Source organism: Lepisosteus platostomus, chromosome 8 (genome assembly GCF_059453375.1).
Source record: "Lepisosteus platostomus isolate fLepPlt1 chromosome 8, fLepPlt1.hap1, whole genome shotgun sequence".
NCBI lineage: Eukaryota > Metazoa > Chordata > Actinopteri > Semionotiformes > Lepisosteidae > Lepisosteus > Lepisosteus platostomus.
This window is the reverse complement of record NC_142618.1, coordinates 25113586-25141114: the sequence shown is the minus strand read 5'-3', so window position 1 is coordinate 25141114 and position 27529 is coordinate 25113586. Positions and strand designations below refer to the sequence as shown.

The window sequence follows — 27529 nt, the reverse complement described above, 5'->3', positions numbered from 1 at the left end:
GTATGTCCAAAATTCAGCAGCCAGAATCCTGACCAGATCTAGTGCAAGTGTTCACATTACTCCTATCCTGGAGTCCTTGCACTGGCTTCCGGTCAAATTCCACGTAGACTTTAAAATCCTCATGCTCACCTACAAGACTTTACATGGCTTGGCACCTCAATACCTGTCTGAACTTTTATCGCCCTACTCCCCACCTCGCAACCTCCGCTCTTCAAATTCTGCCCTCCTTACTGTCCCCCAAGCCCGTCTACATTGTATGGGCGACAGGGCCTTCTCCTGCTATGCCCCCAAGCTCTGGAACTCCTTGCCCAAGGATATTAGAGAGTCACCTTCTCTAAACTCCTTCAAATCCAGACTCAAAACCCTCCTTTTCAGAAAAGCCTTTACTTAACTGGTTCCATTCTTCACCCCTCTGCTCTTCTTAATACCATCTTCCACGGTCTCCTCTATTGTTATTGTTGTATTGCTGTAATTATAATTGTGTCCTGTCTTGTGAAATTTTCTTATTTATTGTTGTAGTCTTCTTATTTATTGTTATTGTCATCCTGTAAAGCGCTTTGAGAAGCCACCTTTAAAGGCGCTATATAAAATAAAGTTTATTATTATTATTATTATTATACTTTATACTGTATATGCAAAATTGTAGTTGTCTACTTAGATGGTCATGACTCCTAATGTAATAAAATGGACAGAGCTTATTAATATTCGTATTCCTACAATTTATAGCAACTTCCTTGCTTTAAAATACAGAATAATCTTGAAAGATGTTTCTTTTAAGACACTGTAAGAGAGTGGTAAATTCGGGAAAGAAGGCAGTTCTTGTCAGAAATCACATTCTTCAGGTGAAAGGAATCGCCTAACCAATTTAAAAATTGAAAGTATTGTAGAAAACATTTTAAAAAAAAATTACGTTTTCTACAAAAATTGTAGAAAACAATTTAAAACCAGGAAGCTGCGATTTCAGGTTGGCCTTTGACTTCCGCTGGCTATACCAGAGGAAAATGTAACAGAGAAGGAAGTGACCGACTGAGCTCAAGGACATGAGGCATGAGTGAGTTTTTGAAAGAGTCTTAGATAGAGACTAGTTTTTTGGAAAAGCTTTTTTAAAAAAACTTTAATCTTTAATAGCTGCCCAGATATGTACTGTAATAGAGAGCTAACTGAAGAACTGAACCAGGAGCTTAGGGTTTTGGTTTGATTGTTTTTTATTATTTGCCCTCCATGGTGAATAAAGGAACACTGTTTTTACATTACAGCTGCATTTGTGTGTCTGTGTTGAATAGACCTGCCTATTTTAAAGATCCGCTTATGATACTTCATTCTCATGTGTCACAATACATCTATATGTTCATTTCGCTGCTACATACATATTATGCGGAATTACATGTTTGTTACTTTAGAGACAGTTCAGCATCCTAGCATCATAAAATGATAAGAGCTGCTCCTTTTATAGAGTTTTAGAACAGAAGTATCAGTTCACCTTCTCAATAAAATAGCTTACTTGGCTGGGACAGAAGGTCATGTGAGTTTTCACAATGTCGAAGAGGAATGCAGGGTTCAGCTTTTCGAAGTACTCCACTCCCAGGGGCAGGCCTTCAATGGCAGAGAAGTGAAGTTCTGTGGCCTCCTTCAGGAGGGCGCTCACTGCCTCTTGTCCTTCACCTTTCTTGGATGCCAGTATTGCTTCGAGGAGTGCCACTTCCTAACAGTCAATATCAGACCGAATTAACTCAATATCTGGAAGCGGAGTGTCAAAACTATTGCTTGCCATTACATTACATCTGTGTAGGTTTTCCGTTGTTCTTTGTCATATTATACTAAGGCCAGAGGATTATAAATTATATTAAATTATTCAAAAATTCTTATGTAATATAATAATGTGCACTTGTGTATCTGTGCGTGGAAACGAAACAATTTCTTAGGCCAGATGAAAGATGATGGTAAATTACCCCTGATTTTCCAATCGATTGCTGTACTTCCCTTAGAAATTCCAACTGCTGCTCTGCTTCACCGAGTTGTCCTTCTAAAAGCTGGCATTTAATCACACCTATGAGAATATTTTAGGATTATTATTGTAATTGTAATTTTTAACAATCATAAACAGGTTATAAAGTTATCAGAAAATCCTCATTGGATTAGAATTACATGTTTTTTTTTCTCAGTCATTTGGTCTTTAAGTTTAAAAACTACATAAAAGTCAATTTTGCCATCCCTGATTTCTCAGAAAAATGACAACACTAAAAGTATTAACAGACATTGCAAAACAAATATAAAGGATGTGTGATGGAAAACAAAACGTACAAGTATCAACTGTTTATATTATGGAGATATTATTACTTTGTATAAAAATGTATAGTGATTTTAAGTTCCTAAGACAAATGTAGTTTTCATTTATAGAATGAAACAATATCTCCAAGTCAGAGTACATTGGAAACTCCAGAAATCATGTTCTAATTATTTATATAGATGAAAACGGATGTTTACCTAATTATGAAGTAACGTCTGTAAATTATTTTTTTAACATATTACCTGTCAGAGCAGGAACACTGCTTCCATCCAGGCTCATTGCTTGTGAGTACCACTTAGCAGCCCCACGAACGTTATCCTGTAGGACCAGCAGGTGACCGATTTCAGTGGCAGCATCAGCATCAACAGGTGCCATCCTGAAGCTACGTTCAGCTAATTCACAGAGATTCTGGAGAATTTCTTTGTTGTTTCCACACTACAGCAAAACCAAAAAAAAAAAAAAAACATTGTATGCTCTGCTACAGTATATGTTTGTTATAAAATTTTGCATCCCTATGATAGGTGTTGAGTCCAAATGTGGAGTTTATTGCTCTATATTGGGCTCTTTCTCAGCATCTCAGCACAGGGCACAGCCTTCACAAAGTAATGGCATAGGGCTTCAAAGGAGAACTGAATTGGTCAACAATTTACAAATCACAATTAGAAAGGTATAAAAATAAAAAATAACTATCTCACCTTTTTCTTTGAGAATTCACACATTATCTTTTTTACTTTTTTAAAACGATTTAGCTGTCATAAAGAAAAGTCATATCTGATGATTTGTAACAATTCTATCTTTGCAACAGTATTGTAGCTGCTAAAAGATGCCAGCCTGACTTAAATTATTAGTCCTGACACATTAAAATGTTATTTCATGTATTTTTCACTTCAGAGTAAATCATTGCATGTGATAATCTTAATTATTTAGCACATGATTAACATGCACACATTTCTGAAACTGGAACTGTTTATTGAAGTATAAAAATAAATAGGGGATGCTTACCACCCTGCTAATGGGTATTATTATATTGAGGCGAAGACTTGGATTGCAGGGTTCAGTGGTTTCTACTGCCCTCATAAGAAGTTGCACATATTCCGTTGCCTGGAACATTCAAAAGAAGGAGCCAGAGTTGAAGAGTCAAAAATGTCCATCATAATACTCAATATGTATGCTACTACTGTATATTTTACCAAATTGCCATAGTACATATTAGAATGTTCTGTATGATGTTAAAAAGAAAGGGCACAGCTATTGTTGAGATATATTTTAATATGTAATCTTTGAATGTTTGCTATATTATTGAAAGAAAGGATACAAAGTAGTCATTTGGCCCATCTAACACATTTGGTTGCTAGTAGATAACTGATGCAAAGATTCATCCAGTCATCTTGTCTTGTTATTTCTATAATGAAGCCTGGATATAGAGTTCAATAACATGGCTGAATAGCTTGTTCTATAATCCTATTAATCTTTATGTACAAAGTGGTCCACTGCACAAATTTAAATGTAGTTCCTCATGTGTCATAGCCATAGTGGTAGTAAGGTAATAATTATGCTTATACTTATTTACTTGGGTTCTTTGGTTTAATGAAATCTAAAAAAAATTACCTTTGTTACATCTCCTTCCTTGGCTAAAGCATGCATTGTCATTATCTGAAGAGCTTTCACATTACTTTTGTCTCTCTGAAGAATTCTGTACAAATGCAATTGGAAATAAGTGATTACAGAGAAATATTATAGCTCAATATTACACCTTGGAAATTTAATACTTGGTTTCCTGTTGTCAAAATTAACAGATTGCCAATTCACTGTGCTATCAGAAATAATTTAGCACCTAACATTTACAAACACAAAAGCATGTCCACTGTCATCTAATGGAATTCATGTGACAACCCCTTGCTATGAACTGAGCAGTCCAACACACTGTGAAAGAAATTATGTTTTTGTCCAGGCAGTGTTGGTCAACAAGTTCACATATAAAGTGTTTTTTTAATACTGAAAACTGATTTAAATTGTAAGGCGTAAATATACTGTTGTCAAACTATACTGAGAGTTTGTCACAATTACATATAAACCCTTCGGATGAACTAATGCTCAAAAGAAGTCAAGCTGTTTGTATAAGGACTTTGGCTTTTATATTGTAGTATTAAAGTAGCAATACATTAATTTAGGAACAGATAATGGGTTTATTCCATGCTGAAAAGAAAAGAAAGGAAACACAACGTTTCAGCTGTGAACTAATACATTAACTTAGATGTTCTTTAAATCTGTAGTTACAATACACAGGAACTGGTTAATGAATAATTAAAAGAATTGTATGTCTCAGATCACCTAATCATTAGATTTGTGTTCTGCAATATTTAACTAACCTATGTGCTGTTTCCATCGCTTGATCCCAGTCCTGTTGAGCTAGGAACAGAGTCATCTTGATGATCAGTGCAGGCAAAAAATCAGGGTGGGATACAATTATTTGGTTCACATTTTCAATGGCTACTGTAAAATTCTGTTTTCTTACAAAATAATTTACCTGCAAAAGAAAATGCTCACTGTTCATCCTATAGAAACATAAATGTATTATTACAGTATCAAGAAGAAAATGAGGAGACCTAAAATACTGTGTTTAGTAAAGAGAGATAAAAGGTTTGTATGTGATAAACACAGATAGGGAGAAGAATACGCTTGTAAATATAATTTCTAAGAAAGCAAATTGTTTAGAAAGTAAAATGAGCAAAGGATCTTATTCTAAAACCATGTTGATTTATTACTGGGGTGCCATTTACTGAAATATATATCTGTACATCTGTATCTCTTGTATCCCATGTCACTAGTGTAAAAACTCACTAGTCCAACCCAACAGATAATGTGAGTAGGGCAGAACAGACCTTAGATAGGATACCAGTCTTATATAAAAATATTCATGAGTGAATGAAAACAAACACCACATCACATGATTATCATACACTACCTTTCCCATTAAGCCTAGCACATTTTTCGATTCCTGGACTCCTTCATCAAAATATTTGATAGATATATTTCTGTTATATTCCTTATCAGAACTTAGTTCTATCCAGCCTTTAAGTATCAGACCCTGGTCAGAATAAAGGAAAAAACAAAATATTCAATATTCAAAAAACAAAATGTAAAAGAGTCGGAGAACCAAAGATTTTAGTGATATTTTGATTTTCTTTTAAAACACAGTCTAGCTAATTAACAAATGATTCAATGTTGTTAATACCACGAGGTTTGAGTCAATTGATTATTATGTAACTTAACATCTGGCATCTGTATGTGATCTGTATGTTTAAATAGTTAGGGTCTTTTTGGAAACTACAATCAATTTCTCTGCTGTTAGAGATATCACTTTACATTATATGTAATGTACAAACCTCTTTTGTAGAACCAGATATCTTAAGCATTCTGTCGATGTAGTCTTTAGCCTTGTGACCGCGCCCAAGAACCCACAGAAACATTCCAGCATAATAAAGGGCTTTTTCTCCTGCTGATTTTCGGTCTGTTTTCAGTTTGGTCTCCAACTCCACAAGAGCCTCTCGATCTTTACACAGTAGTAAGATATCAAAGCTTTAGTTTCTACCATTAATTCACAATGCTTTGAATATCCTTCTAGTGAAATTTTAAGAAGTGAGCTTTCTTTAAGATACATATGTACAGTATATAAGTTGTTGTAACTATCTTAAGTGAGCCTTTGAGTTTAGTATCAATTAAAAACTTTAATAGGGATTTCATTTAACATTCAGGTTTTGTAAATCTTCCAGAATTATTCCCAAACCAGGGCAACATAACAATTTCAAAGTAAATCTCACATAAATGTTAATGTATGTTTTAAATTCTGCTGCTAGCACTAGCACAATCTACAAACTAAATTTGTTTCCAAACGGTTTCTGGAATAGCCAAAATGGTGGTCTACAATTCAATTAAACCCTTAACTCTATTCACAAAAGAACATAGCTCTAATATCACTGACAACTGACATGTAACCTTGCTGCTATCGCTTCAGTAGCTAAAATGCCAACTTTTACCTTTAGAGTAAAGCAAATTCTAGTCTGAATTTTATTCCTTGGATCACTTGGATCCTTGGATCACTACTAGAAACCATACAAGCTAGATAAGCTTCTCATTTCACTTTGTAAATTTTCTAATGTTTTTTATTCAGCTCAGATGCAGTTTATTCATATAAACATGATAAAAGTAGCCTCGATGGTTTTTCAAACTAAAGAAAACCAAAACTTATTCTGTGTATAGTACCATACTAAAATAAGGTCTGAATTCCATTTAAGAGTAGACTTGGCTAATACTTAAGTTGAATTGCTGGTATTGGGCAACTGAAGAATTTCATATATTGTATATACAAGAAAGGATATATGTGTTCAAGTACACTTTCTGTTTCTGCTTTGATGCCAGTTATATGGACTTCTATGATTCTCATAACTATTTTTAGGTTTCTCAAAAACACGACACACATAACCCCATTTTTTAAAATCACATTTGTAGAAACCATTCACATTGACGAATTTCTGTAGTATGATGGATAAAAAGCTAAACAAAAACAAGATCATGTGAGATGTCTAAAATAGGACATTAATTATCAATATACAAATTGTTGTTTCATGCCAGATCTTCCCAACACTAATCCTGCAGTGTTTATAGATAACTTTAAATCAGCAGCATTTGAACAGCTGGGGATAACTGTTAAACTGCTCCAGTTAAGCCAATAATAAGTTCAATAACAGCTGAGTTGGAATGAAACTTCCAGGACTATAAGTCCCCTTGAAAAGAATACACTACAAAAAAATCATTATGTATACTTGAGAATAGATATGTCATAATTTTATTTTAAAACTGTAACTGACATTTCACTCAAATATAAAAATATCTAAAGGATGTTGAGGTACTTACCAACAGTTTTGCTTTGTTTATGTGCATAGATAAGTGCCATAATACAACAAAGGGAAACATCCTGTTTGTCTTTCACTTGCTCGAGATCCCTGATTGCTTCTTGAACACGACCTGCAGTCAGGTAGGTGCAAAGATTTCAACATGTCAATATTCTAAAATACATACAGTGCTGCTTGAAAGTATGTGTTTCACAGAAATTATATAATTACAATTATATTTTTATATATCTATAATTATAATTGTAAAATATATATAATTATATAATTATCCCTGTTAAACCATTCTTTGGTAGATTCCTTGGAATTTTCATGTTGGAGGTCCCATTTTTGTCTCAGCTTCAACTCATGAACATAGCGCCGTATACTGTCCTCCAGAATATGTTGGTATGACTCTGAATTCATAGTTCCCTCTATGATGGTACTCTACGAAAATCTACAGGATCTTCGACATGGTCTTTTGGAAATTAAAGATGAGCACCAATGTCCTTTTTTGAGAGCAAAGGTCTTCTCCTGGCTACCCTCCCATGAATACCATTGCTATTCAGCTGGTATTGTATTGTTGAGGTATGAACATGGATCAGCAAGATAGGCCCGGAGATCCTTGGATGTGGTTCTGGGATTCTTTTGGACATCCTGTATAAGTTTTCTTGTTGCTCAGTGAGATCTAGCTAAAGTGAATGTGGTCTTAAAGTTTCTCCGTTGTAAAATAGTTTTACAGTAGACTGATGAATTCCAAAATTGTTTTGCTATGGTTTTATGACTCTCCCAAGACTGATGAGAACTTACAACAATCTTTCTGAGGTTGACTGAGGTCTCTTTAGATCGTAGCATGGTGTAATACACTTACCTGACCTACTATCTATTCACTGACAGAATAAGGTTAGTGTAGGACAGCGGAGTGGCACAGAGGAAACATGCTGGGCCCATAACCCAGAGGTTGATGGATCAAAAACCATCCTTTGCTATGTATGTTTTATGCATGGTTGATAAGAACACCATCATGTCATCATGTTAATGAGGTGCATTAAAACTAACCTTATTCTGTTCACAGCGATGTGTTTTTTTTTTGCTCATGCCTGTGCTGACTTTATATTTAAGTTGTATGTTATTTAACTTTGTTGTTGTTGCTGCTGCTTTTCTGTGTTTAAGTTTGGCGTTTCCTTAATGTCTTTGTATTGGAGCATACATGCAAAATAAGCATTTAATTGCACTTGTGCATATGGCAATTGAATTGAACTGAACTGAACTTGTATGGATAAGACCACATTCTACATTTTTACCTTTATATAATAAGAGGACGTCCCAAACTTTGTCCTGGTGATTGGCCCTTTGAGTGGTTAACTTGGTACCCAATTATTTAACACCAGCTTAAACCTACCTCTTTGACTGTGCTAATAAACCTTGTCGTTCACTTACTTTTGAACATGCACTAATTCTTATTTACCTATTTTTCTATTGCATGCATCAATTTATCTAAATATTGGATAGAATTTCTGGATACAAACAGTTTCTTTTATAAAATTAAGGACATTAATTTTGCAATTGTGCAATTTGATATGGTACAAAACACAGTAGTTTATTAAATATACTAATCTGGGACTTTGTTTTTTCAGAGTAACCTAATCATTCATTTCAGTGTTCTAATACAGAGAGTTTATACCGGGAAAAGATAACTTAAATCCACTAAGCAATCTAGATTTAAGCACATGCTTTTTAGAGCTATAATTTGTACACAAAATCATCTGGAATTTGAAAAGCAGGAACTCGTGGCACATTGGTAAAAACCGAGAAGAGGTTTATAAAACTGTTTTTGCATGTATAAAATGGGTAATCCTCCACTAATATTTTGGCAGTTCTTGATGTTACAGACTAGCTATGGTGTCATCCAAATGTATTGAGATAGCAAATTTGTCTTTGCTGTACAGTTAAGCATTTTGTATGTGTGATCATCAGATAATTATGAATGGTAGATACAGTATATTATATGCTGTATATATTTATTTTGGGGTAATCATACATTTAACACATTAGTATAAAAAATACATTTTGTGTTCAAAAACTGATTTTAATGATTAAGTTTTGGGACACAATCACTTAAAGTAAATTTCAGACTGCAAATATGTAATGTAAATACTTGGGTGCATATACATTTGAATCAATAACTACACGACGTCAGTGATTCATTGAGCTCTTCAAACTCTATGTAATCATTTGGGATGTTCTGCAATAGACATTTTAGTCTTTGCCTACTCTAAGAGTGATGATGACAGTCATACACATTTTTCTTACAGTGTAATTTTATGGGTTTTAATACTATCACAATGGAAACAGTGTTACATTGTTTACAGTTACCTTCCATTAAGATTCCATAGCCTTTGAAAAACAGGAGTAATGGGTCGTTGTTGTAGGTTTTTAAATATTCGCTTGCGACTTGAATAACGTGATGGTAATACTTCTCCCGGGAATAGTAAGTTAAGGATGCCTGAAAAAATACAGAGCAGATCGAAACAATTTAAACAACGTTCTCGAGTAATAATAATTACGAAATTTTACGATATTACAATATTACTATAATAACGAAAGCTACATTTTCTATAAACGAAAGGAAGTGTCTGAGTTATCCATATAATACACCCGGCAATTTTGTACACTTTACTGTGTAAATACTGAAATTTCAGATATGGAAAGTATAATCGTTATCGTTATTGCTATTGCCGTTTCGTTATTTGTATTCTTACAGAAACCTGACTTTCTTCAAATTGGACACGTGTGTCTTTTACGAATAAAATCAGCACTACCGGTCTGCAAGTTTTCTTTAAAACATACCAAACATGTTGGATCTGATTCGGCCATTTTCACTGAAAACTTCAGTTCTTAATGTATCGTAGCACCGCAGATTATCTGTGAATTTTCAGCTTTGATTTCTCTTTTTGCACAAGGGTTCAGCGAGACACTTTATTGCTCCGCTGCGCTGTCAGTGGCTTCGGCGTCTCTTGTTGCTACACAACCCCGTTGCGCCAGGCAACAACCAAGGCAAAAACAATCGATTTCTGTGTATTAGCTGGGTATTTTCTTATCTGCACATTAAGAAAACAATAAACAACAACACCGGATCTGTAAAGAAACAAAATGTGATCTGTCATTTAATTGTTTTATAAATTCAGGCTATTTAAATAAAAAGGCTTTTTGTATAATCGTATTAAGTTGCGAATAATAATATTAAAGTCACAACATACCTATTTACGTTCACGACAAAGTTAAATGGATATAGTGAGGCCATTTTTACTAGACGAAGACAGTAAAATATGTCAAACAGAGCATTTATATGTGAGGCGGCCCGCTTGTAATTTGTAATGTGAGGCGGCCCGCTTGTAAGTAATTTTAAAAAAGTACTTTGATGGTAGTTCGATGTTATCGTCTTTTCTTTGCAGAAGCCTGCCGGAATCAGTTTAAACCAGTATGGCAACGGAGTGAAGGATCTGTCGGTCTTATCTCTTTCCCGACATAAATATATACTTTAAAACAATAATATAAAGATATGGGGTTATCGCAAAGCTCGGATGTGCCTGAGGGAGGAACAGAAGGCTATCACGTACATGGGGTACAGAATTGCTCTTTGCAAACAGAATTGTTTCATTCAGCACAATTAACTTCGGACTCTTTTCCGAGTATAGTGGCGTCTTGTTTAGGCCTGCCCACTCACAATCATTTGATGAGGTGGCACTTGCTTTCATAATACCATAATTTCGTATTATGTTATTGTCATAACCACGGCATTTATGACAGTGAAAATGAAATACAGCAAATAAAAATTCATTTTATCATTTCATTTTCATTTTTCATTTTCGCAAATTCTTAAAACGCGTTTTGGCCCTCAGCAAATTAATCATGCATTCAAAGCAGACAGTGCAGTGGAAAATTCTGTTTTAGCAATCGATCTCGTGGATTATTCGTTCATGTAGAATTCATTAGTTTCTCTGCATTTTAATTAATTCACACCACATACATTCAATTCTTACAGTCTCTTCCATGTTTGTACAGTAATCTGCAATTTGGTACAATGAATTAATATACATTTACGATAGAGAGTGCCTTTATCTAATGGAAGTGGTACATAGAACGTACAATATATTATGTTATTATCCGAATTCCAAATTACATAGTTTAAAACTTTTAAGTGTCGGAAGATATCATACATGCACATGTACAGTTAAAACGCATCTTATTAGATGAACCGTACATAGTGTGATTGGTGATTTCGTATATGTGAAATGCTTCCCAATTTATGATACAGGAGCAATTAAAACACTTTGTGGAGCTTTACATTTAAATACAAATATTTTTGCTTTGCTTAAAAGTCAGAAAACATTTTTCGTCTTCGTTTTGGGTTTCTGTATATGTAAAATTAACTCAGTGATATCTTTTTGCATTGTTAGGTTCAGGAAAATTCGCCATCAGAGAAAGCAGGGCTGGAACCGTTTTTTGATTTTATCGTTTCAATAGGAAATACAAGACTGGTAAGTATGCAGACTTGCTAAGGTTTGACATGACAGTGACACCTTCAATGACTCCAGATCAAGTAAATAGATGTGTGTTAGTATTCCTGTGCTATTCCTCTTATTTTTGCACACTTTTCACTTTAGATGGAAGCAGGTGTATGATGTAATACTGTGTAGGACCCAGGTAGTCAGAAACTATAGTGTACTGAATTAGCTATACCACTAGTACTCTCTTCACAAATAGGTAGTCTTTCAAAAGTTATTTTATGCTTTATTGGAGTTTTGTAATTGGTGGAAATTTTCAGTGAGCTATTTAGCATAAAGAATGACCTGCCGGAAAGAGGATGAACATAAAAGTTTAAGAATGTACAGAAATATATTTAATAGAATTGGAATTTGGATCTTCAAAACATGCTTGAATCAGATTTGTGCACCTGTTTATGAGCATAAGGACATTTACAGATGATAAGAGGCAATTTAGCAAATGTAACTCAATTGGTTTGGTTTAAGTAAAACATTGCAGAAGAGCAGGACAGTGCAGAAGAGCAGCAGAACTGTTAAGGTTTCTATGAGAAGTGTTTATAACGATGATATAGCCAGCAGCTCTATCACCCTTCAACTCACAACAGGCAACCCACTGAAGCTCAGCAGGTGTGAGTCTGGTCTGTACTTGGATGGGTTCCTGGGAAAACCTAAGGTTGCTGGTGGAAGAGGTGTTAGTGGCACTAGTAGAGGGCGCTCACCCTGCGGTCTATGTGGGTCCTAATGCCCCAGTATAGTGACAGAGACACTATACTGTAAAAAAAAGTCACCGCCCTTCGGATGAGACGTAAAACCCAGGTCCTAACTCTCTGTGGTCATTAAAAATCCCAGGGTGTTTTTCAAAAAGAGTAGGGGTCTTGACCCCAGTGTCGTGGCCAAATTTAACCCTCACTTTTACAAATCATGGCCTCCTAATACTTCCCATCTATCAAGTGGCTTTACTACTCTGCTCTATTCCACTCTGATAGCTGAAGTGTGGTGAGTGTATTATGTGCACTTTGGCTGGTGTTGCATTATCTAGGTAGGTGCTACACATTGGTGTTGGTGGAGGGGAGTCCCCATTACCTGTAAAGCGCTTCGAGTGGAGTGTCTAGAAAGCACTATAGAAATGTAAGGTTTATTTATGATTATTATTCATAAATGTGTTTAGGCTTAACAATGTTTTCTCTTGTTTAAGTCTTGTTTTTACTGTTTTGCCTTTAGAACAAGGAGAATGACATGCTGAAAGATCTGCTGAAAGCAAACGTTGAAAAGCCAGTGAAGCTTGAAGTGTTCAGCATTAAAGCCATGAAAATGCGAGAGATCGAAGTTGTGCCCAGTAACATGTGGGGTGGACAGGGACTGCTCGGGGCCAGTGTCAGGTTTTGCAGCTTCCAAGGAGCTAATGAAAATGTTTGGCATGTTCTGGTGAGCAGAGTTGTGCAATTAGTGGTGTTTTGTTCATTAAAAGGTCTATCAGCTGAATTGCTTAAAGAAATGTAGATTATTATTGTTATATTGTTATCTATTAATATATCATTTAAATCAGGGATCTCAAAGGGCATAATCTCTGTTGTTTTTTATTTCTTAACTCGAGCAGACAATTGAACAATTAACCTAATTATTTTCTTAGACGTATATGGGATGTTACTTATGGTGTTCTACAGTTGATTACTCAAAACACTTCTTTAAAGGTACAGTTATGTGTACTTCTTAGTTTTTTCTTATGCATTTCATTAAATTCATAGACCGAGAGGTCAGGTTTCAACAAAAAGCAGAGGTCACTAGGCCCTACAGGAACTGCGTTGGACACCCCTGCTTTAAATGCTTAGAGAGATATGGAAAGTACAGTGCATTTTAAGTTATACATTTGAATGACTTTTAAGTAGCTATCTATAGGGTGTAGAAATGGAAGGTATGTTCTGTTTTTGAAAAAAAAATGTTGAATACAATTAATGAATCTTTTACCCCTAATGCCATCTGCAGTTCTCATACACAAGCGAAGATTAAAATAAATGTAAAAAAAATTAGTGTTGGCAGCTTCTATTGTTTTAGTACAGCATTCACAATGTTTTTTTCTGTTTTAAGTGAAATTCCTTTGTTCCACACAAGATTTCTTGACCCTTTTCCTATAATAATGTCATTTTGATGTGAGTTTGTGTGCAAAGATGTAGGTAGTGGAGAAAGGACTAGATATTGTGGTGGCCTCTCCTTGAAATTACAGAACTGAATAAAGCATATTTCTTCATTTTAGGATATTGAACCTAATTCACCGGCAGCACTGGCTGGTCTCAGAGCACATACAGACTTCATAGTTGGAGCGGACCAAGTCTTACAGGATGTAAGTATTAATTTAAGAAATGTTCACATTGCAGGCAGTCTCAGGGCAGACTTGGCTGGCTGTCGTTACTACTGCTAAAAGCATGATTCCCCAGTACCTTTCCTGGTGTCAGTGAGCCTTTTCTTTTTTTAAATTCCCTAAGTACAAAGCTCACTAGTGCACGTGTCCACAGTTATCGAAGGTTGGGGACCAGCAGAGGACGCCATCAACGTGCTGTTGAATCTGCCCTTAAATGGCATTATTTGATGGGGTTTTGGGGATCCTCTGTGGCTGGTTTGGGATGGAATTGCCACCAGGGCAGGGATGATGAATTAAGGAGAGGAGATAGGGGACTATTTACCCAATAGGGAGGGTTTTGGGGGATTGAGGGTGGGGGGGCATGTCTGAAAATGGGATTGTTGTTCTGTGTTATGCTGTTATGCTGTACTGTCCCCCCCCCCCCCCCAAACAATAATTCAAAAAGACCATTTATATGAAAGAATGTCAAAGTAATAAAACATAGTAATAACACTATATAAGGCCATTAAAATCACGAAGCAAATAAACACCAGATTTTTCTGTGGCTTCAAACAACTCAGGCATTGAATCAAACTGTTGGAGGTGTGTTGAATGAGTTTATTTTGTGTTTCAGTCAGAAGATTTATTTTCTCTGATCGAGTCCCACGAGGGAAAGCCCCTGAAGCTGCTGGTTTACAACACCGAGACTGACAGGTGCAGAGAGGTGGTGGTCATCCCCAATGGAGCCTGGGGTGGAGAAGGAAGGTAATTTAGCACTATTATCAAAACTAACCTAATGAGTCTCATTTTGTGCACTAATCAATGTAAATTCATCCTTAATGCACAGTGAAACTAATAATGTATATAGTATATAAACAACAGTAATATGTACCGTTTTATTCTGGTACAGATATAATTGTCCCTTTGAGTCTTGTGTTTAAGGTGTAATATTTTGTCCTCTTTGCAGTCTAGGCTGTGGTATAGGTTATGGTTACCTGCATCGGATCCCTTGTCATCTTGTCGTGCCAAAGAAAACTGACATTATGCAACCATCTCCACTGCCTGAAACAAATCCCACTTCAGAAGTACCAAGTAACGGCTACACTGAGGTAGAGTAGAGAGCCTTTCCAAGTTATCTTTTTATTATGACAGAGGCTTATTACCATTGGGTTACTGAGTAGCTGAATGTTTCATGTGTATTTATGTAGCCGGTAATTTTCAATTTAAATGGGAATTCCAGTACCAATTTCTCAGACTGGTTATTAAGTCTTGGTAACAAAATAAATTCACTGATGTTATAGAAAAAAACGACAAATTTCAAATTAAGTACAAAATTGTGAACTTTGTGAAAGTACTGTTGAGTCCCCAAGTTGTCGCAAACTTGCATTTGAGTTCCCAAGACTTGCAACATGATGTGGCCCTTTCTGCTCACTAATCTACACAATGACTAATGTAATAACGTGTGCGAGAGAATAAATACAGGGTGTGCAGCAGACATTTCACAGCAGAAATGTTCTAGCATGACCTGCCTGCAGAGTTAAGAAGTAAGTAGTATTTTTAGATCCAAACCGCCTTGAAACGAAAACAATATTTCTATTGGACTAAAAGAGACGGAGGCTTGTGTATACTTGTTTACAGTGTCATAGTGCCGCACACAGCACCGGACGTTTTGTTGCCTCATTTTAGATTGCAGAAAGTTTTTTTAGGCATTGTAGAGAATCAAATTTACATAGAGCCACAACTCTAAGTGTAATGAAGTCATGCCTGATGTTACTCTTTTGAATTTAGTTTGGATTTCTGCTCATGTCTCCTGGTCCTGCTCTGTGTGTTGAGTGATAAGTAAGCTAATTATTTGATAGACACTGCCACTCCTTTTCTGTTGCTATGAGCACTTCAAATTTTGTTTGTTGTAATCATTTTAGCCGGTCAACATGACATGACTTAAAATAATAAGGCTGTTGCTGATTTCTCTTCTTTGGCATGTGCGACACAGTATTGAGTAGTTGAATACTGGCTGGTAGTGTGGAGAACTAATCTTGATTTTGTTGCACTGGACACTTATATGGTGGCTCTGTGGCTAAGGATCTGTGCCTGTGGCTGGAAGGTTGCCGGTTCAAATTCCGTGACCGGCAGAGGAATCCTATTCTGGTGCACTGAGCAAGGCCCTTAACCCCAACTGCTCCAGGGGTGCTGTGTAAATGGCTGACCCTGTGCTCTTACCCCAAGCTTCTCTCTCCCTCCCTGTCTGTGTGTCTCATGGAGAGCAAGCTGAAGTGTGAAATCATCACTTTTTGAAAAAATAGTATTTATAAATATGTGGGTGTGACTGTAGGGGGCATTTTGTCTTGTAAATTGGCATCAAGATTTTTATTTTCATATTAAGACAGCACTCCCCTGTATCATAACAATCATAACTTTGTATTAATATATGCCCATGAACATGTACATAGTGCTTGAATATGACTTTGAATATTCCATTGTTCAATTCACACCAGGTTCCACTAGTGGCTCCTTCAGTTCAGGACAACACTGAGGAGGCCCAGAGCCTGGGTCAGCAGGCCTTCGGCCGACCCATAGAGGACTCTCCACTGCCTCCCCCTATTCAGCGGGTCATGGATCCAGGTACAATCATGTGCATTCAGACACTACTCAAAAACTGCGTTGTAGCAAAAACATTTCTGATAAGCGTTTGGTATAAAATAAAGCATATTCTGTGATCTTGTAGGTTAGAGACACCAGTGATTATGATCTCACCAAAAGATAAATAGAGATAACACTAAATTTATTTTTTATCAAACCTTTAAAAGCAATCATCTCAAACCATTTTTCAGTATATAAAAGACCACAGTTTCAGAAGAAAGCAAGACACTTGAAAAGAATAAAGAATTGATGATTTATTATTTAGGGAAACTGATTAATTTTTCCTAAGCCCGTGAGAAAAACTGTTGGAATAAGGATTTTCTCTTTTTCTATAACTTAGGTTTTACAAATCTGCCTGAAGCCTCTGTATCGGAGCTCACAGATCTGAGCCAGATACTGGATTTGTCTCTCCCGGTCATTGATGCTTCAAAGACTTCCCTGTTAACGGAGTATACAGCAACCGTTCATAATGAAAGTGCACCTGGTCTTGGTAAGTTAAGGAATGAAAAAATTTGAAACTATGAAGTTCTGTTCCATTTATGTGACATTTTGTAGCCAGTTCGGAAGACCTACAGACATTTTGTTTTAAATTTCTGAACATCTAAGTTATAAAGGATTAATAAGATATCTGGTTTATTCCCTGTTAGTACATTACTGCTAGTACATGTTTATTTTCGCTGCTGTTAAACCGTGTGCATTTTTATGTTTCTGCAGTTTCTGAGTTGCTGCCTTCACCTGTAGAAGTGTTGGAATCGGACCAGGAGCCTAGCTGGGATTCCTCTTCTCTTCAGCCACCTGACTCGTTCACAGGGGACACTGTAACCGCTGAGGTTACAGGTACAGAATTCCCTGATGTCCAGAGCCTACCTGTGAAGTCAGAGGATTCTCTTCAGCAAGACTTTATATCCCCAGAAACTACTGAGAGTGAACGCCTAGAATCTTTACCACAGTAATAGGTCTCTGGGCCTTGACAAAGGGTTTTTTAGCTGCTGAGATTCTCGTCCATTTAAGATGCCTCCTGTTATACCAAATAAGACCAGAAACACAGTTTTCAGTGGAGCACAAAGCTCTATTAGAAATGTATCTTTTAAAGAGTGCTCTCTTTTACATAGGACCCTAGGCTAAAAATGAACCTATCACGATGAACATTTCTATAATGATGCATACTGTAGTTTGGATTAATATTTTACCAAATATAGAGAGGTTTAATTTCACACAAACATGCAGTTTTGCATCCCTTGATCCACAGTAAGTAAGCAAATCATGGATCTGCTTACTTAAAATTAAATCTAGGACTGGTGATAAGTTGGATCTCTAAATCTGCTGCAATGTGTTCTAAGGTGTTGGACCTCACCTTTTCAAACATCTGGAGATAATGTTAAGAAACTGTCTTGTCACTATAGGCCTACACAAAAGACCATAGAATCTAACAAATCTGCAAAATTAATTTAATCAAAGGTTTTTTTCTGAAATCTTTCACAGAACTCTTTTATTACTATATGTCACCTTTATGATTCCTCAAAATTTTGTGATCACTTTATAAAAAGGCAGGAAGGCAGGCCCACAATATGATCTGAGTCATATTGATCTGGGAAGATCCATGAGAATTGGGGATGCTAAAAAAAGTATAAGTTTGGCATTACACCATTAATCGAAGCACTGATGTTTTCCAGGTGTATATGGCATTGTGTTTTTTGGTATAAACAGAAGGCTGCAGGTGAATGCATTATTTTAAGCTTCATTGAACTAATGATAGAGTTTCCCTACTAGTTCTGCTTCCAATACCTCGCACTAGCCAAACTCTTAACACTAATAAGAGACCTACTGACATTGAGTGCAAGGTTTAATTCGGAGCAAGTGGAATAATCGTTTGATTCCACATTGGATACTTCCGTGGAAGGCTTGCATGTTCTTCCCATGTTCATGTGCTTGTTTGGTAGGAGCAGCAGTTTCTTCCCACCTTCCAAAGATTCTGACAGGCTACAGTAATTGGTGTCTCTAAATTGTCCATGTGTGCTTGTGCTCATGCCCTGTGATAAACTCATGTCCTGTCCAGGGAGTTGTCCCGCCTTCTGCTTCTGGAGTGGGCTCTGGGTTGTCATGACTCTTACCTGGAATAAGGCTCTCTGATAATAAGTGAAGTTTTAATGCCGAAACATTCTGTATTTGCATTTTCTATCCTTTTCTTTTAGGATTGGAACTTCAGGGGGAGATTTTTTTAAAGTTATTTCCAAGCACAGAGTGCTTTATAGGGTCATCTCGTTTGAACGATGGAGTGGTTTTGTAGGCTAACCTCTTTCTCTAATGCTAAACTTTCCTTTTCTTTTTAAATTGGTAAAATCTGGGGATTACATCTTTTTTTTTGTCAAGATCAAACTGAATTAATCATTGTTTTTACTTTTTGATAACATGAAATCCTTCACAAAATACTTTTTAAAGTGCAGTAAATTAATACACCAAAACATTGCTGTTACTTCAATCTTGCACGGAAGTCAAATATTTATATTTATCTTTGTTTTAAAATCTTGTTTTGCACACAGATGAGCATAACTTTCTACAAGGAAAACTCTAATTTATTATAAGACTGTGTTTCTTTTATTATAAGGATGTTTCTTTTCACTACAAAATGATGATTGATAGGACTCTTTACTGATAATTTTTGTATGTGAGAAATAGGAAGTGGTGAGGCAAGAATATGCATAAGACAACCAAGCTAACGTATTTTTACTTCATGTTTACTTCATTTTCGTCTTCTTAGGCCGAGTTTCAAAACTCCTTACCATTTTGAATAGTTCAGTTAAAAACACCTATGACAAGTTAATATTGCAGATTTGCATTCAAAATCTAAAGTGTAATAGTTCAGAATGACCATATTTTGTTCACATTATGATTGCTGCGAGCTGTGGTAGCTCAGACGGCAAGGGCGTCTAGCTCCTGACCTTAAGGTCCCGGGTTCAATCCCAGGTAGGGGCAAGTGATGGAGTTTGCTCTTATTCCTTCCAGATGGCTCCCAGGTCCTGTCATCCTGTTTTCCAAATGAGTAAGAGTAGGGAGGTTAATCCTTCCGGGGGTAATAGGCCTGCCGGAGCGTGATGCTACCCACATCACCTCCACCTCCAGTGTTGGGTGGTCAAAAAAATGGTGGCCCTTGCCCCCCATTCCCCATGTGCCTTTATGGCCTGAAAAGGGGACCTAACCTACCTACCTTATGACCACTGCAATTAATTTTTACTGCCACCTTTTAAAAGTGATATGTATGTAAATATAGTGATTTGTACATACAGTAGAACAATGAATGATAAAATAATGTTTTCAAAAACAATTCTGTTTGAAAGCAGGTTTTTAAATTGTATCTTCTGTGTTTAAGGAGAAAAGCTAAATGAAATTAGCCATATTTGACACAAGGAAATTGTCTTTTTCTGTACCAGCTCTTTAACCATCTGCTACCCTTAAAGGCAACTTTAAAGCCAGTCACAGCTTAAAGTGGTATTGATGTACAGTTGCTGTTGCTTTATGCATTTATCACTGTTAGTGATATTTCTTGATCCCCAAACCCCAAATATATGCTTTACTTTATGGAATGGTTCCCCAAAAAAGTGGAGAAATTGTTTTAATGAATTCAAGTCTAAAGAACGCAGGTCTCATTGCAAACAGGCAGATAAAATGAAACAATTTTTGGTCTGTGGTTTTTGGTATGCACAAATGGGAAGTGTGTTTTTGAGTGGACCGTAGGAGAAATGTTTTTATTCAAGTGTATTTTGTGGTGAACTAAACCATAAGACAAGAATTCGACCTGGTATTTTATTTACTTTAGTGATATTAAATAAATTAGCTTGAAATAAAGCTAAAATGCTTTGCTATTATATTGAAAGTAATATATATGTGTCATATCTAATATTAAGAGTATATCAACAGTGTTTTCATAAGACACAAACTGTTTCATCGTTTCCTGGTATGTTTTAAATGGTAACTATTTTACATTGTTTACATAAAATTATGTCAGATTACACAAATATCAGATGAAGTTCCTTGAGCCTGGGCAAGTATTGGTAAATTACATATTATTGGACATTCTTTGTGTATTAATTTGGGAAATTATATTAAAACTGTTTTTATGCACTATGCAATGTAATCAGTTGGACTTGTAGCCTTCTCAACAATACACTTTACAATACTTTCCCAGAAACTAATTGATATATTTCTTTTGTATAATTCGATTATTTGGTGTATATTTTGGTTTTATTCTAATTTGAATTATGATTAATCTTTTCTGGAACTTTTTTTCATATTGTTACTGTTAGACAAAAGAATGAACACATTTTAGAAAAAAGAATGTGGGGTTGTCTTTAAAAGTCAAGCAATGATATCTTAGTAACACTGAATGTGGATTCAAAGCAAAATGCAAAAGGTAATGTTGGATGATGGGTATAGTTTCTTTTACAGCTTTTGAAGCCAAAACAAAAATAAGCACTGGAACTTTGATAATGTATATTTATAAAATCAAAATAAAAACATTACAACTGTTGCATTTTGTCTTTATATCTAATCCCTTTTTGATTATTGTAGTACATAGTGTTGCACAATAGACATCAATAATCAAAGTCAGACTAACTTGATATACTGTAAGTAAAGAATTGTTAAAAGGATTTGACAGTGTATCTTAGTGCTCCAATAATTCAGTTTCCGCTGTATTTGAAGTTTTCACCCTTAAACTCGTTTGACCAAACAAAAGCCAGAACCTTGTTCCTCTACGCAACTGTGTTGTTCTAACTCAATGCTTGATAGCGATTCTGTTAATACTATGTTTTACATTCTGAAATTTAAAATGAATGTGTACTAATGCTTGTGGTCACTTGAAATCACTAGGTTGAACACTGTTTTAATATGATAAAACATACGCATGGAATTGCACAGAAATAAAGTTTTATACTTATTGTTTACATTTTAAAATAAATTTGTTAAAACACACTCTACATGTTATGGCTCCTCAGTATCTAGCTGATATGTTATCTGTTCACTCCTCTCCAGCTCAATTTTCTCTCAGCTGATCCTACCTTACTGTGTGTTACAGTAAATATTCTTACACTCTGGGTAACAGGACCTTTTGTTGCAAAGCTGAGAAACACCATTTCAAAAGAAATCAGGAACTAGTTTTTTTTCATGTTATATTTGCTAGTGCACACAGTATTTGGACAGTGGGACACTATCTTATATGAATGACAGACTGTACTGAGATTTAAAGGCTTTCATATGTAAAACTTAATATACATATTGCAGCAACACTTTTTGAATAAAACATCTAGGTTGATTATGTGTCAGCTACTTGTAAAGAATATTGAACTAAAGCACTTAAAACTACTTGTGCCAATCATTCAGTGAAATAATGAATCACATTTCCAAACGACCAACAGAGGCTTTGTATCTATGAAAACATACTATACTGCGAGTTAGCTTGTTTTGAAATCCTCCCACTAGATCAGTGATTTTGTTTTTACCAAGATTGGCTCTGAGTCTGATTTGTATGTTATCAAGAGCACCAGCAAAGGAATCATCCCTCTTTGATCTGATGTTGCTCAGCCCATGAAGTCTAAAAAGGGGTACTGCATTACAAACTAATTATTCCCTTTTCCAGTAGATCCTGTTGTTTTTTATTTGAACAGATAAGATTTAGACCATTTCGGTAAAACAAGGTAAATTAAGGAATCCTAATACGAAGTAAATGTCTTGTTTTATTTATTGATTTATTCATTTTGTGTGGAAAAACTGGTAATGGCATAAATGTGATTTAAGTCATAGTTGTGTTTGTGTTTAGCAATAATAATTGACTTAATGCTAGAGTTTTGCACATCGGGGGGGAAACCTTTTCAAAATAACCGGTTTCATTTTCTGTCACTGTTGTTGGTTTTTTTTCAATTTATTTAAATTCAGTTTTCCAAGATACCACATATTTTAATATGCCAACAGGCAGGCAATTTGAGCTTTGGTCTGAGGGAGAAATAACACATTGTAATTTTTGCCAGACTTTTGTTTTACCATCAGTGCACACAAACAGTCTCATGGGGTGACAAAAATCCCAGACAGTTGTTTTTCAAGGCAATTTGAAGTGGAAACTATTTTAGGTTTGCCTGTGTTTCAGAATTCGAACTAAAAGGCAAATAAAACATCTACTGTACATCAGCAAGTCATTGAGCAAATGTTCCTCTCCAAAATGTGAAGGGAAATTGGAACTAGAAAACCATGAACAGCATCTGTAGGACACGCTGCAGATTTGTGTGTATGTTCTGCAGGTATCTCTTACAGTATGTCACACAAGGTGTCTTTTTTTGTGTGGTGAGAAAATGTTTACATTTCTGTGATGATAATGATGATGAATACTTTGAAAGTCTTCGAATACTGTTGTACACCTTGTGCTATTTGAGTATTGCATCCAAACAAAAAAATATTAAATTTGGTACTAAGTGAAATCGTATCGTAGTGACATCTTAAACTATTTGTATATCTTGTTATTAATAGTTAATTTTTAATTAATTGCCTTTATGGGCAGCTCTAGATCCTTGCAGTCATATGGTATTCATTTTCACTGCTCAGATATTTTATAATCTCCTTGTATGAATCCCAATTTAATTTGAACTCTGGTGCTTTACTGAACCATATTGTCTTACCCTGTGCATACTGCTGTATGTCCTCTGTAGAAGGGCTGTTCTCTCTAAAGATAAATACTTCAAACCAGCTTGGATTAGCAAGCAGAAAGATTCTTGATGAACCTGTTTGGCTAGGTGAGTCACCAGAACATATCTGTAAAGTGAAGGATTAAGTGTCTTTTCACTTTTATTGCTCCCAAGTTCTTAAAAAATAAATGCCTAAATGAACAAATACCTGGAATGAAATGTTTTCCTACAATTTGTGCTTCTGAAATAAGTGTTAAACTAACAAAATGTGAACCTCACCTGAGAAATAAACATACTGTATACTATCCCCAAAAGGGTTGGTAACTAGTAAGATGTTTATTGTGTAAGAAATAAAAAAGCCCAACAGACAGCACATATCCTTTGGCATCTGTGCCATAAAATTGGACATCTCACACTTTGAAGTGATAGGAACAAGCAGAGATGTTATTTAAATTTCAAATCTTTAAAGATTCACACCTTTCACATTCCAGAACTTGGAAAAAAAGGCTTCTACAATCTTTCCTCTTGACAAGGACTGACTTTTGACAGTTTAGGATGTCTGAGCTTTGAAAGCATGCAGATGAGAAGAGACTTTATGTAAAGATGTGATAAGGTCTCCAACTGCATCCCAGTGACATGGCCTGTGACTCGGGGAAGCCTTCAATACACAATAAAACACTAAAAAACACACATTAAAAAACACAGTCAGTTCACAGCTACTCCCGCACAAGCAAACAAACAGACCACAACCACAAAGAAATTAACATTTTCTAGTCATCCTCAGATCTGGTCCCAAATAGTCTTCCTGTAAGATTATTTGGGACCAGATCTGAGGACGACTAGAGAATGCTAGTCAACAAAACAAGTCAAACAAACCAAAAATTTCTTTGCTAAGCTCTTCATGTCAATTTGAAACAAAGCTAATTACATTTCTAAGTGTGGAAAAAATTAACACAAGTTCAACACATTGTTTTATATGGATATAGCATGATCAATCACAGTTGAATATTTTTTCCTTCTTTCCTATTTTTGAAATGCTGCTTATACTATCTGCTCTTTATTATCAGAATCAAAATAACTTTTAAAAAAAAAAGTTCAAACTGTGTAAACCCAATTAAAAATATCTGACAATCTCTGCTTTTATTAATGATAGGCTGTTGTCTCAATACTGTATACCTCAGGTACTCATCTGATGATCATTAAAAAAGGAAATTCAGTCTCAGTGAAGCCTGAGTCTTTTCAAGATGATTGCACGTAGCAGGAAAACCTCACATCTGCCTTAATGATCACACCGACGTCGGAACTGACACTTACATCTGAGATCGCATTGGTGAAGTGGTTCAGATGGACTTCCTGAGCTCTCTCCTAATGAAGAAATATGGAGATCAGTTCATAGAAAGTAATTGTAATAGAAAATGTTTCATTGCAATGACAAAATGGTCAGGCATTTAATTAGTGTCTGCAACTTTAACAATATTTAAGATTTAACTAGAATATTTTCACTGTCTTAATATTAATATGGGCCATGAAGATTTTTATAAATAATAATAATAATAATAATAATAATAATAATAATAATAATTGCTTACACTTATATAGCGCTTTTTCTGGACACTCCACTCAAAGCGCTTTACAGGTAATGGGGACTCCCCTCCACCACCACCAAACTATAAACTATAAACTACAAACTATAACTATAAACAAACTATAAAAGTGTGGTCTTACTGGCAAAATCAAAATTAGTTTTCTCCAAATTGTTTCTGAATAAAGGCACATTAAAAGGTATTCTAATGCTCCAAAACGGACACTTTAAGGTCTTCTAAACATAGGTGGATAAATACAGGTATAAGAATAGGGTAAATTCTAGTATTACAATGCATTCCACAAAACTTTTTATGAAGGAGTGGATGGCAAGATCAGAATGCCCTCAGAATGTGTACTATAACATACACTCAGGAAAACAAATTTAAAACATCTTTGGCTTTTTGCATTTCCAAGTTGCAGCATTTCTGTTAAATGCTTGGCTGACTGAAGACTTGGATTGTCGGTCACACAGACTGCTCTCAAGGCACATTATCTTCCCCCAGAAGGCAGCAGGAGGTCCCTGGCAAATTTACATGCATTTCCCTTCTGTGAAAATCACACACAGAAGGAACTTCACCACAACACATCGTACAGAAAAGATAAACAGAAATCACACAGGTGGGGCCTGTTAAAATGTGAGCAGTCTGAGCAATATTAATCCAAACAGGATATGAGTAAAAGAAAAGCAAACAAACACTACATTGTGTGACTCATTTAAGTCCCACTAGAGAAATAAGGTGAAGCAGTTATGGACAGTTTAAATATTGCTGTTATATGAACGTCTTCACTTGGTATTTTGCATTGATAGAGAATTGAAAAGAACTGAAAGAGTTTCTTTGCGGATGTCAGTTCTCTGTTGGTATACAACACTGCTAAGTAGGATTCTTCTGCTCTGTTAGTGGAATTTCAGTTCTGGGAAAACATTAAAAATAATATATTGAATTGCTATTGTATCATTTGGATAAATAAATTATATTATCATAGAAATATACTTGGCATATATTCACATGGTTTCTTTAAATGAATGCTAGTAGAGTCCTTATAAGAAATAGGTGTGTGTTAAAATCTGTTCCTGACTAAATGCAAAACAATGGGATGAAATTGAATGTAAACATTCCTACACACGAATCACGTTCAACAGCAAACCGGGCACTGTATTCTCTGGCACTCAGAAGACGGGGTAGAAAATATGATACACCTGTTATGTTCAATTTCCTTCAATTGTGTGCCAAAATACCTTTACAAGTAGTTATTTTTAAAAATGTACTATACGATAAGTATATGTGCCTGAAGAATCTGAAGTGATTTGCTAATAAACTGAAATGAGCTGAGCTAGAGTTCTAGTTCTAGAGTTCTCAATGTTGCTCCACTTTCCAGAACTCACTTCTGGATGGACTCCATCTTGGGCTCCACTGTGCTTCCCCTCTCTCTGATTGGCTACAACTGTTCCATCTGTCTCTCTCTCCTGAACAGGCTCCTGATGGGCAGATGTGGGAATCCAAAAGTTTAAAACTTCCCTACATTTTCAAAGGTGAAAGGACCTGGATTTTATGTCCTGGAGAACTGGTTTGGCGTCTGGCCTCCAGATAAGACTGAAGTTTAGTTCTTGAGGGGCCTATGTAATACTGAGAAAATTTCCCTGAATTTTCAGGTTTGAGAATGAGGTACCTATATAAGGACTCTGTGTAGACTATTAACGGAACTGTTTACCATTTAATGACTTCATTAAATGTAGTTCTTCATTTATCACTAAAATTCCTCCCTCAAAAGGAAGCCTAACACAATTTGTTATAAAGAGAGATATCACACTTCCCTCTTTAATTAATCCAACAAATTGCATGAACTGAACCTTTTAGAATGGAAATAAGATATAGACTCGGCTCCTCACATTCTAAACATCATACAGAAATATTATCAGTAACAACGGTGCAGACAAAAGATTAGAATAACTGGGTAAAGAAATAAGAGAGACACCTGGGAAGTGAGATAATATCATTTCTTGTTTTTGTATTTTTGCAAACTATGCAGACTAGTGGCTTGAAGTTGGCTTTCCACCCAAATATATAAAGATGCTGCCTGTCCTTGGTCAGTAAGATAAAGGGCATGTACTGTATTTGGTAAAGCTGCTGGCTGTACGCCCAGAACGTGAAAAGAACTGTTGTCTAGTCTGCAACTTATATATAATTTGTCAAGTGTTGCTGTCTTATCACTTGTTTAGAATGTGTCATAGTAACTGGTTTGTTTTAAGGTATAAAGGACAATCTTCAGCTACTTATTTGTGGTTGCAAGCCGGACTTCCATATGCATATGAAATAAAGAGACTTCTGCTTCACAGACACCTGAACACGGGTAAATGAGGGACACCACATATATTGAAAGCAAGAGCTTTGACACAAGTGTGGTTCATGCCATAATTACCTTGAATTCAAGACCTGACCCAGACCCAGAACTGGCCTCTGGAGGGCTGGAGGGCTTAAGCAGTAAGAGGTTAAGCAAACAACCACCCAGCGTGCTTATTATGTATAAAATGGCAGACAGACTTGGTTGCCTGTAATTATATGAGTAATACAGTAATCCAC

The 27529-nt window shown here is 35.7% G+C and overlaps 2 protein-coding genes and 1 long non-coding RNA gene across 5 annotated transcripts in view; 2 read left to right on the top strand and 1 right to left on the bottom strand.

Annotated features, from left to right (window-relative positions):
* Positions 1-10275, bottom strand: part of ttc21a (tetratricopeptide repeat domain 21A) — a 31390-nt gene extending 21115 nt beyond the window's left edge. The window contains exons 1-11 of one of the 3 annotated variants that reach the window (XM_088642967.1): positions 10027-10275; positions 9553-9682; positions 7202-7312; positions 5674-5840; positions 5253-5375; positions 4657-4712; positions 3896-3980; positions 3290-3388; positions 2530-2722; positions 1950-2047; positions 1502-1702 (exon numbers count right to left, since the gene is read on the bottom strand). In XM_088642967.1, coding sequence (XP_088499093.1) covers positions 1502-1702; positions 1950-2047; positions 2530-2722; positions 3290-3388; positions 3896-3980; positions 4657-4712; positions 5253-5375; positions 5674-5840; positions 7202-7312; positions 9553-9682; positions 10027-10053 — 1290 coding nt within the window. In that variant the 5' untranslated portion in view covers positions 10054-10275. Of the gene's footprint in view, positions 1-1501; positions 1703-1949; positions 2048-2529; positions 2723-3289; positions 3389-3895; positions 3981-4656; positions 4815-5252; positions 5376-5673; positions 5841-7201; positions 7313-9552; positions 9683-10026 lie in introns of those variants that run through there. The other 2 variants (XM_088642966.1, XM_088642968.1) reach the window with 2 other exon arrangements.
* A 354-nt stretch (positions 10276-10629) lies between these two features.
* Positions 10630-21223, top strand: gorasp1b (golgi reassembly stacking protein 1b). The gene is made up of 9 exons (XM_088642961.1): positions 10630-10801; positions 11637-11717; positions 12945-13148; positions 13975-14061; positions 14693-14823; positions 15026-15167; positions 16554-16680; positions 17039-17188; positions 17413-21223. Exons 1-9 carry the CDS (start codon positions 10739-10741, stop codon positions 17649-17651), a joined length of 1224 nt encoding a protein of 407 aa, XP_088499087.1. The 5' UTR covers positions 10630-10738; the 3' UTR covers positions 17652-21223.
* Positions 21224-24018: 2795 nt separating this feature from the next.
* LOC148657113 (uncharacterized) lies at positions 24019-27288 on the top strand. Its single transcript, XR_015940878.1, has 2 exons — positions 24019-24765; positions 26424-27288. It is a non-coding gene; the product is annotated as an uncharacterized LOC148657113 (long non-coding RNA).
* Positions 27289-27529: the final 241 nt, after the last annotated feature.